At 37.5% G+C, this 12,084-nt stretch overlaps 1 protein-coding gene across 6 annotated transcripts in view; it reads right to left on the reverse strand.

The window, feature by feature from the left end:
- Positions 1-2,777: 2,777 nt before the first annotated feature.
- RIC1 (RIC1 homolog, RAB6A GEF complex partner 1) overlaps positions 2,778-12,084 on the reverse strand; it is a 138,931-nt gene continuing 129,624 nt past the window's right edge. For all 6 annotated transcript variants that reach the window (XM_019934812.3, XM_019934813.3, XM_019934811.3 and 3 more), the window contains 5 exons: positions 10,214-10,500; positions 9,156-9,347; positions 6,575-6,752; positions 6,232-6,420; positions 2,778-5,392 (listed from right to left, as the gene is read on the reverse strand). In XM_019934812.3, coding sequence (XP_019790371.2) covers positions 5,104-5,392; positions 6,232-6,420; positions 6,575-6,752; positions 9,156-9,347; positions 10,214-10,500 — 1,135 coding nt within the window. In that variant the 3' untranslated portion in view covers positions 2,778-5,103. The remainder of the gene's footprint in view (positions 5,393-6,231; positions 6,421-6,574; positions 6,753-9,155; positions 9,348-10,213; positions 10,501-12,084) is intronic.

The raw sequence follows: 12,084 nt of genomic DNA on the forward strand, positions 1-12,084 counted from the left end.
ATGGCCTATCAATCAATCATTTGGTAAATATTGAGCTACAGCATACTTAGCAGTTTTAGCATTGCCACTGGCAAAGAAAATCACTGAAGGGCTAATAAATGATATTCTTTCATTCTTTAAGTGATTGATAGGGATAGGAGGGAGGGAAGAAAATATGGTCTTTCAGCCAGAGAGTAACCCACTGCACATTCCAATCTTCACACAAGGAAGGGTCACCACCAGTCCCCAAACAAACAGTGTACCACTTGTGAGCTCCCAGAGCTCTGTGCAAGTTACTTCCCTTCCTAAGTGAATTCCCTCCGAATAACTTCTATTCTTAAATACACCTTGCCTTCTTTTAGGGCCAGTAAAGCCAAAATGCATCTATGCCTCTTTACCTCTGTTTTTGTTCGAAAAAACATCTTGGGCATTTTTGAAGTGCATCAGTACTTTTTTTGATACCACTACTTCCTGATTTGATTGATTGATTGGTAAAAAATACAATAAGCATGTTGATAATTTTTCTCCAAGTTTGGCCGTACACCATGACCAAATAGATGTATACCAGGAATGGAATGTTGGTTTAACACCTCAAAAAACCAATGTCACATACCAGGTTATTAGAATAAAGGACTACAGTATAATCTCAACAGATGCAAAACTCAACAGCTAAAACATCCTAATTTATGAAAGACTCAATACTTACTTACTCCCTAACGTCAGAAGGACAAGCGTATCTACTATTGCCACTTGAATACTGTATTGGAGGCGCTGGCCAGGGCTTTAATCGCAGACGACATGATCTTCTATACAGAAAATCCTAAAGAGTCCACACAAAAAACTATATTGGGTCAGCCAAAAAGTTCCTTTGGATTTTTCCTTAAGATCGTACGAAAAACCTGAACAAACTTTTTGGCCAACCCAATAGTAAATGAATTCAGCAGTGCTGTAGGATCCAATTACAGCATAGTATTTTTATAAAGAACAATCCAAAGATAATTCTATTTGCAATAGCATCAAGAAGAATAAAATACTAATAAGCTTAACAAAAGTACCTATAAAACACTACTGAAAGAAACTGAAGACATGAATAACTGGAAAAACAACCCATGTTCATGGACTGGAAGGCATATTATCAAGACGGCAGTATTCTCCAAATTCATCTGAATACAATCCTTATCAAAATCCTAGCTGCCTTATGTGTGTGTGCGGGTGTGCACGGAAATTGACAAGCTGGCTGTAAAATTTCAAATGGAAATGCACAGGACCCAGAAGAGCTAAAATGGTCCTGAAAAAAACAAACTTATGACTTACTTACACATTCAAAATCTCCTACTAAATAGCAACAGTAATCAAGACAATCTGGTACCAGCATTAAGGAAAGACCCCAGAGATCAACGTAATACAACTGACAGTTTCAGAAATAAACCCATACATTTATAGTCAATTGATTTTCGACAATAGGAAAAAAATCTTTTCTGTGTATGGTGCTGGAACTGAACATTCACACACGAAAGAACAAAGTTATAGACCTCTTACTTCATACCATATATAAAAATTAACTCAATGGATCAAAGACCTAAATGCAGGTGCTAAAATATAAAACTCTCATTAGAAAACACAGGCATAAATCTTCATAACCTAGGATTTAGGCAATGGTTTCTTGGATATGACACCCAAAAGCTCAAGCAACCAAAGAAAAAGCTGGACTTCACCAAAATGAAAAACTTCTTTGCCTCAAAAGACAGTACCATGAAAGTGAAAAGCCCTCAGAATGAGAAAATATTTGCAAATCGTATCTCTGGTAAATCTAGTATCCAGAATATATAAAGACCTCTTGCAAACCAACAATAAAATAAACGACCCATTTGTGAAATGCGCAAAGGATGTGAATACATATTTTTCTCCTGAGATATGAAAAGACATTAGCCATCAGGGAAATGTAAATCTAAACCATAAGATACCACTTCATACATAACTTAGATGGCTATAACCAAAAATACAGACAATAACATGTGCTGATAGTAGAAACCAGAACCCTCCTCCACTGCTAGTGGAAATGTTAAAAAAAAAAAAAAAGGCACAGGCACTTGGTAATACAATTAGGCATTGCCTCAAAAAAATTAACCAGTTACATGACACAGCATTTCCACTGCTAGAGAGAACTGAAAACATATGTCCACACAGAAACTTGTACATCAATGTTCATTATTAATGGTCAAAAAGTGGAAACCACCCAAATGTCCCTCAACTGATGAATGGATAAACATGTAGTATATATATCCATAAAATGGATTATTCAGCCTTAAGAAGGAATAAACTACTAATATACAAAGTTGAAAACCTCATGCTAAGTGAAAGCCAGACAGAAAAAGCCACATATAAGTCCATTTAGATGAAATGTCCAGAACAGGCAAATTCAGAGACAGAAAGCAGATTTAGGAAAATAGGAAAAAGTCAAAATTCCACCTATTATTTTAGTCACACGTATTAGAGATGACTAGTTTCCTCTGGTATGTGTACTTTTATATCATTTTTTCATTATATTTTGAGTATTTTCCATGTCATCAATATGGACCGTCTGTTCCAATTGCCTATTTATTGCCAGGCATCTAGGATGCTGCCAACTCTTGATGCTCCTATTCTAAATAATTCTGCATACACATTTTAAATCTAAATTTCTAGTTATTTCATAAGGAAAATTCTAAGAGATAGAATTATATAATGAAAAGAATATTTTTATGACTTTCAATACATATACTTTTTGCTGTTAACTTGAGATGATGAATAAACAAAAGTTCACGTAATGGTTTTATTGCCCTTTACCAAGTAAAAAAATACACATTACAGAAGTAGCAGCAACTTTAATTACAAGCAAAGGTTGACTCTACCCCCAAATGACTTCTTGTTTTGGTATCAGCAAATAATTTAAACTTCAAATAGTTATATTGAATATTTAAATTCACTGGTTAAAATTATGGCTTAAACAGTCGATATGTGATCCAAACAAGGCAAAATTAAAATATGAATTAAAAAAATTAATGTAACACATTACCAAAGAGAAATTTTCTATAAAGTTGCCAATTTTTTTGCCTTGGGGCCACCTATATCTCTTAGTTGAAAAACAAGTAGTTTATACAAGAAAAGTTTCGTTCATGGCATTAACCACAGGAATACAGTTAACTTATTGGTGCCCTGCTTTTAAGAGTGCAGGATGAACCCAGCAGCACATTAGGATACCTGAAAAAGATCATAGCTGTTTACAATGGTAAGTCATTTTTATTGACTAAATACACCAAACACAAAAGTAATGCTAGTTCTTCTCCTAATGGACTAGGACAGGAGAAGAAATTCTTCAGTTTAGTTTCCTGCTGGGCTGCATGTACTCACATGGGAAACATTTTCTATCTTAAAATTCAGAGAAAGGTGGTTTAAAACAAAGGCTTAAATAAACATAGCACCAGAAGGACCAGGTACCAGTAATCACATATTCCACCCATTCAGGAGTTTTTGTATGTGAAATTATTGCACTTGTAATGTGAAAAGTAAGTGATAGTAAATTACCAAACTCAATAATTTAAAACCGTTTGATGAGTTATGAACAAAGCATTTTCGAAATGGTTTTGGGTTTCCCTTCAGAGGAAACCTGGCTAGGACAACTAAAGCTAGCCATTTACTTTAAAAAGCAAGGATAGAGGACCAAGTTTTATTTCTAAACTGTAATTGCACTATGAGAAGAGAGGCTGTTTTACATAGTGGTATGAATTTGGTCCACATCAAATACATTGTTATTATAAAAATAAGTTCATTTTTGTAAAAAATAACATTGCATTCCTTTGTTCAAATTGCACAGTACAAACAAGCTATCTAAATTAATACTGTTATAAGGTAATTGATGTACATACAGTGGATATGTGTTCAGTCTAAAGCAATTGAGTATGCAGTCATGTTTTCATAATGTATGAAAACTAAAGTTTGTTATTTCTAGAAATACATAAAATATTTAAAAAGTTACAATGAAGAATGCATTCTTTACATACTAATTTTTAGTAGCTGTGATAATACAGGATTCAGCAGTCTATTTACATAAAAGTCCATTTTTATTCCATTTATAAAAGCAATAAATAAGAAACTACATTAATTTGCACAAAACCTGTTTCATTTCATGATCAGTGTGACCATTTCTGTTACCTTATGACCAAGCCAATAAACCTGTCTTCCTCTATGAAGACTGCTTATATTTGGAAAGAAGAGCAAGCCCTGTCTTTGTTCCAAGAGTGAGTATCTATAGCCATGCAGAATCCAGCATAAAACCTTACAAATTATAGTACAAGCCCTAAAAATATGAACAGTGCCTTTGAGTATACTTACACAAGAGTACTCACAAAAAGATAACAATTCTTTGATACAAAATAGTTCAGTGGTATCTAATAGCATAATTGATAAAAACTCCTCAGACCTCAGCCCACGCTGACCTAGCAGGAACCAAGCTTGCTAAAAAGCAGGCACACTGACTCACAGGTTAAATAGCTTCCATCAATTCAGCACTGGGATTTAACAGGCTAGAAGAGGAGCATGTCTCCTTCACACAGGCACCTCTTATGCTAGGGCAGGCATCTATTCAGAGGCCCAGTTAGGGAGGCCAGTGCTCTTGATCCACGGGGGCATACAGGTAGCTCAAGTACTTGATGAGCTATAGCAAGCACCTTAGCATTTGTTTTTAAAAAGCAGTCTGAACACACGCTGAACCAGAAAACATAGGAAGCTGTAAGTAGTGAAAAGTGTTTTGCTCATCTGGGGCAAAACCATCCCTGTGGTTTAAGAGCTACCAACCTTTAAGAATAAAACCAAAATATTCTCGTGTACATCTGTACAATATTCTTTATTACTTCCACTGCAGCTTAAAAAATTTTTTTTATGAAAGATGATTTTTTTTGATATCACATTTTTATGGACTCAAAGAGATTTCTTAGAGGAGAAAGAGTTAGTTAAAATTTAGTAATACCTTACCAGAGTCTCAGAGCTGAGTTCTCTCCCTGGTTAAATCATCCAGCTAGGTCACAGTGTCCTCAGCTGCATGCTACTGCTAATTAATACTGCCCGTGGTGACGGCACCCAATGTTGTTAGGACACAGAACAGTCGTAAGTCCCATCCTGGAAAGGTTCCTCCTCCTCTGCTCGCATTGTGTCCTCCTCTTTCCGGCTGACCAGACTGCTACCTCCAACCTCGCCCTGGGGGATGCTCCCGTGGCTGGAGGAGCTCCTGTTCTCCTCTGCCCGGGGGGTTGTCTGTTCAGGAGTCTTACCCACAGTTACTGGCTGGAAGGCTTCAGGCTGGACCTGCTCTTCTGTTATCTCACTGAGCTTCTGCAGTTGTGGCTTAATGATGTTTAAAAATGGCTTATATCCAGGACTAAGTAGAAGAAAACGGAAATTAGCTCTCCTCTGCCACATTCAAAAGGCTCCATAGCATGTTATGGATGAATTCCTACTAAGCACTGATATAGTAAGGTCAATGAGATTGTGGGCGAGGGGAGGAGGCACAGAAGGGTCGGGAGGAAAGGCTTTTTAGGTGCCAAGGCCACCATTGAGGGAGCAGCACGTAATGTAAGTGTGAGCACAAAGAGCAAAGACTGATATTCTTTATCCAGTATTACGATTAAAAATCGTATTCTATAATCTAAGCACCGATAGGATTTTAGACTTGAAAAACAGGACCTTCAGAGAACATTTAACATGAATGAATCTACCAATTAAGGAAAACTAGACCCAAGTAAGGGAAATCCCAAATCCACACATAACTGGTGACAAAGGGGTAGAATCCCAGGCTCTTTTAACTTCATTCACCACTCTTAATTTGGGCTTGTTAGTAATTGCCATGGAATGTTAAATTCACACAGACCTTAAATTTTTATCTTCTCAAGCAGATGTTTTTAGGTTATTACCTTCTACTTGACAGAACTAAAAATCTCAAGTTCCACCCTAGATCTAAGATCATTTGTACTGCATCAGTCTTGAGTCAGTGACATGTATTCACTGACCAACACTATCTCAATGGATATTACTCATCTAAACTGGTATAAAATGGTAACTAAAGAAACTAGCCTTTAAAGTGAATATACAAAAGGAGTTTTTATCTCTAACAACCTAAAAAATCTCCAAATAAATGAACCAGAACTAAGCCTTAATGTGAAAGGACAGGATTCACCAAAGGACCGTGAAGATAACAAACCTAATGAAACTAGCACTTACCAATCTGTAGAGGCCCATCTGTCCACAGCATGCAGCCCTGTCTTTATGTTCTGTAACATCTCTCCATCTACCTCTGAAGATTGTATAATAACCAAAATCTGGTTGATTACTGAGGATTCTCTGAGAATCAGGCCTATAACAGCACACCAGTCCAGACATCCTGCCTCCATGAAGATGTGTAGCAAATACCTACATATATAAGCAGAAACACAAATGACTGATGCTAAAAATGATCTACAGATGTACATAAGGGCAGTCATTATCGGGAAAGTAGCCTCTGTACCCAATTTGCCCAGATTTCCTGAGTAGGCATTCTATGCTTTCAAAATGCTGAGAAACTCACCGAAGCTGAACCTGGGATTTGTGAGGTCCTTTACTTGCCAACTCCATAGAGATGTGCTCTAGGTCTGACTGAGTTAAACTGAGTGTGGAGAAATTTTCATCCACCATTGTCCAGTCTCCATCCACCATGGAGCTACTTTCAGTCAAGTCTGTGGCTGAACCAATACTGCATTCATCACCTGATGAAGAATTGCCAAAAGTTACAAACTAGCTTCATGTAGAAAATATGTTTTCCTTTCATTATAAATGTTAACTGTCTCTCAGATGTTGATTTCTCTTCAGAATTTTGAGACCAAAACATTAAATCCACTACTAAAACTCCCATGTTACATTAATAATAATAGATATAAAAAAAATTATTAGGAGGTAACCAGGCCTTATGTGCCTTCATACTACCTAAAAAGTAGTCTTGCCCACCTCTGAAAAAAAAAAAACCCTAGCAATAATTTGTCTTTTTTTTTTTGGGGGGGGGGCGGCGGTTGGGGGCATGCTTCACGGCTTGTGGGATTTTAGTTCCCTGACCAGGGGTTAAACCTGGGCCCCCTTCGCAGTGAGAGTACAGAGTCCTAACCACTGGACCGCCAGGGAATTCTCGATCACGTTTTTAGATTCAATTACCAATTTACAATACAGAGGAAACTGTCTAAACCATGAAGATGCAATAACCTAAAATCCACATCATGAGAAAATCCACAGAATCAAGTTTATTCAATGAATAAACTGCAAGTGGAAAAAAAAGAGAAATGGGGAGGGGGAACAATCACTAAAAAGAAAATTAAAAAACATAATCACAGTGTGTGAATCTTATTTGGATCTTGATTCAAACCATAAAAAAATTATGACATTATAAAACAGTTGGAATTTGAATATTTACTGGATATTTGATGGTATTAAGGAATTACTATTAAATTTTTAAAGAGATGTTAATGGTGTAATTATCATTATCTTCAAGAAGAGTCTTCAGAAATATATACTGAAATGTTCACAGATAAAATATATCATGTCTCGGATTTAGTTCAATAATACAGGAAGGGGAAAGTGGATAAAACAAATTTGTTCCTGACTTGGTAATAACTGGAGTGGGGGCTAGGGGAAGGGTGTCCATTATACTATTATTTCTCCTTTTTAAATATGTTTGAAGTGACCTCTTTAGAAAGTTTTCTAAAAAAAAAAGCAATGATGCCACCTCACGTCCATTAGGATGTTGCTATCAACAAAACCAGCGAGTAAGTGTTGGTGAGGATGTGGCAAACCTGGAATCCTTGCCAATGTTGGTAGGAATGTAAAATGGTGCAGCTGCTATGGGAAAAAAATTGAAAATAGAATTACCATGTGATCTGCCAATCCTACTTCTGGGTATATACCCAAAAGAACTGGAAGTAGGGTCTCGAAGAGAACTCCCATGTTCACTGTACTCCCACATTCATTACAGCATAACTCACAATTAACCAAAAGGTGGAAGCAATGCAAATGTCCCCTGATGGATGGATAAAATGTGTTATAAACACATAATGGAATATTATTCAGCCTTAAAAAGAAAGGAAATTTCCATGCATGTTACAATAGGGATGAACTTTGAGAACATTATGCTAAGTGAAAGAAGCCAGACACAAAAAGACAAATACAGAGACAGAAAATAGAATGGTAGTTGCTAGGAGTTGGGGGAGAGAGGGATGGGGAGCTATTGTTCAGAGTACAGAGTTTTGGTTTTGCAAGATGAAAAGAATTAAGAGTTCTGCAGGTTGGTTGCACAACAATAAAAATGTAGTTAATACCACTGAACTGTACACTTTAAAATGGTTAAGATAGTAAATTTTACATGTATTCTACCAAAATTTAAAAAGAAAGTCATGGCAGCTATATGCCTCTCCACATAGCAGAAGCTCCGGTAACAGTGATGACACACTGAAAATCAAACATCAGGTGAATGCCTGGCCATTAAAAAACTCCAGAAAATCAGACCAATTGCTACTTAAGTTCTTATATAAACCTAAACAACATAAATCACCTTAAAACTTCTTCAACCTGTAATGTAACCATTACTATAATTGCAGAAGCTGACACACATTTTTTGATAAAGGGTCAGACAGTAATATTTTAGGCTTTGAAGGCTAAGAGGCAAAATTAAGGATATCATGCAGGAATTTATAAGAGAAAAAATTTTTTCCATAAATTTGTATCAGTGAAATAAAAAAATAGAAGATAACTGGGTACAATTTTATGATACGGGTCTACCTATGAGAAGAATGGAATTCTTTACACACGGATAACATTTTGCTTACTTGAGGTTCCAAGTTAGTGTTTCTGTATCATCAAAGTTGATTACAAAGGTTCATTTATTAGTGCTGAGCTGTAATGAGAATTTACCTATTTCATTTATCTAAAATAAACATGGCAAAGTATAGTCAAGGCCAATATGGCCTTGTTCTAGTAACTATCCACCTCTCCAGCAGATACAAATGGCTAATCCTCAAGGACATATCTTGAAAGAAAAGAGTGAAGCTCTCTCTCTGAAGTGCTATAGCATATAAACTTTCCTCCACAGGAACTGAAGAGGAGCTAGGGTTTAAAATGATATCTACCTTTATTAGATAAAGGTGAAAGGAAGGCATCTTGCATCTGTGGTCCATGGGATGAGGCTGTGTCTATTTCATGATGCGTGGGGCCAATGTTGCCAAGCCAGCTCCGACTTCGTTGGACATTAGAGATGCCAGCGTCTATCTCAAGGTTCAAAAAAGGGTCAGCTGACTGGGATGTTAACAGCTGCTCTCCCACTGCAAGGTAGATCCAAAAACAAAGAAAAAAATGGGAATCAAAGGTGCACACACTGCCATTTCCAATTCAGTTCTTTCAGCTTCTCTTCCCTCACCAACGCCAAATACTAAAAGTTCAGAGCTAATTACTGTCCCTACACTGCATCATCCATCCACTGAACCAGGGATGTGGGACTGTAACAGAATGGACTGACTATATAACGCCACCCAGCAGTCATCTTATATCATCATGTATCTTACTAGAACTAGGCAAAACTTCATTCTGTTCATTCATCTTTAAATGATTTTCCTTGGTTTTAACATGACATGAAGTTTCCAAATGCCATCATAAAGGTTTTTGTTTGAATTTTCATAAGTGATAATAATTACAACAGTCTTCTTTAAAAGACCTGAACTAAAAAACTTTTTTCTTTTATCAAAATACAGTTTCACTTTGTCCTCTCCTAATTTAGAAGATGGCCCAAGCTCTCAAGATGCATTTTTACCATTTCTCTGGAATGAGTCCTGTCAGATAAGTCACAATTTAGCTTATTTTGAGGTCTGTGATTAATAAGTCCTTCCTACAAAAAACAAATGTGGGAGCTTCTATGTTCAGTCAATGCTCAACCTGCTGATCATCTGATACAACAATTGGTTGGATTCATAAATTAGACTTAAAGGTCATAAGACCTAGAGACATATGTTCTACTTTATTTACATCCTGAGTCAAATGGTGGATGTTCCAAGTGATGCACAAAAAGTTAGCTTTTATCTGTTCTGACCTTGGAATGAAAAGACTTCCTTGAATATCAACTAACAGCAAAATGTCTACATATTTGGAGCAAAATACAATCCTCCCTGTACAAGGAACACAAAGCCTACATTACCTGTTCGGTATTTTCCATTTTTGAAAGGAGAACTGAGAGAAGAAGCTGGGATGATGGGAAGTGGCCACAGGAAATCTTTGTGGAGTCCCTTCAGGGCTAACACAAAGTTGTCTACTCGGGCAGCTCGGGTACGTTCCTTGCATAGCCAACTAATTAGTTCAAAGCCCAGCTGGGCTGCAAAGCAGCCGAGATCCTTTAGCCGAACTTCTTCTAAGAGACGCCGGGCATGTCTCCAGAGCATCATATCAATATACATGTTCTCAGCACAGTCACTGTCTTTGCTCCATCTGTAAGTGGGAACACAAGAAAGCTACAGAACAATCTTCACTGGAGGACTTCAAATACTTTTATGAAGTAACACTGAAAACGCTGACAAGGAGGTAAGACATCTAAGATCTAATTCTGATTGAAGCTAAAGTATTAGGGCTTCTCCATGTGATACCACAATCTATTAAACAATACCTCGATCATAGTAGCCTCTTAAAACATATTTGTATAATGAAAATATAGAATAGGAAAGAACAGGAGACTAAGTCAAACCACGAAGAGGATGGTAGCTGGATAAAGGAAAGAAAGGGAGCAAAAAAATGCTGTATTTGGAAAGACCAATGAAAAGAGGGAAGATCAGATCAAAGGAACTAACGAGAGAGAAGCACAGTGAAATGAAGTCTCTTAATGTGAGTTTTACAGACACATCAAAACGGATTTTTAAAAATTAACTGCTAAATATAGTCTATTGTCCTTTATTCACATGAACTGACATGGTATAACTGGTCTGGTCACTGGGTGACGGGGTGCTTTCAGCAAGAGGCAGTATTGGAGCAGGACTGCCTAGATTCAGATCTTGGCTCTGCCACACATTAGTTGTACAAACATAAAGCAAATTTATTTTTCTGGGCCTCTGTTTTTCACCTGTGTAATGTGGAACAGTATCTACCCAGATGGAGCTGTTGTAAGGACTGAAAGACCTACACATGGAAATGCTTAGAACCATGCCTAGCACATAGTGAGTGCTTAGTATATATTAGCCAGCACTTTTAAATTCAGGGGCATGGCTGAGAAGCTACTGTTTGCCTGGCAATTGTTTACAATCCTCCATGGTTGCATTTAACTTGTTTATAGTCCATGACTGTGTGTGTTTGTGTGTGTGTGCGTGCACACTGGGAATGGGGCTGTATTAATGGCTGTGATAAGAAAAAGCAGTAAAACATCACAATAAAAAATGTTCAATAAGCTCTCACTATGTGTCAGGCACTGTAGTAAGAATACACACAGAACCAAATAACACAGGAAGGAATACAAGGACCTCACAAAACGGAGGAAATTCTATTTTATAATGTTCAGTATGAGTTCATAGTTACCTCTCAGGAGAAATAACCCATCTATGTGTAATGTAGGTTTCAGCCTCCAGGATACACTTCTTTTTGGCTTCCACTGTTTAATGACTTCTCCACTCAAAAGAGTCACAGGAGAGTCAAGTACATGAGAACTAAATTTTACTTTTTGTCAAGAGGTATAGTTGGAAAGAAGGGTAAAACTGCTGACTGTAAGAAGGCTTTTGTTTTGTTTTGTTTTGTTTTTTTTTGCGGTACGCGGGCCTCTCGCTGTTGTGGCCTCTCCCGTTGCGGAGCACAGGCTCCGGACGTGCAGGCTCAGCGGCCACGGCTCACGGGCCCAGCCACTCCGCGGCATGTGGGATCTTCCCGGACCGGGGCACGAACCCGTGTGCCCTGCATCGGCAGGCGGACTCTCAACCACTGCGCCACCAGGGAAGCCCTGTAAGAAGGCTTTTGAATTATCTGCAGATTTATCTGTCTTCCTTTTTATTCTGGTCCTCTATTATCAGAGGTAATTTACAGTTAGTGGCATTC

This window comes from Tursiops truncatus, chromosome 6 (assembly GCF_011762595.2).
Source record: "Tursiops truncatus isolate mTurTru1 chromosome 6, mTurTru1.mat.Y, whole genome shotgun sequence".
NCBI lineage: Eukaryota > Metazoa > Chordata > Mammalia > Artiodactyla > Delphinidae > Tursiops > Tursiops truncatus.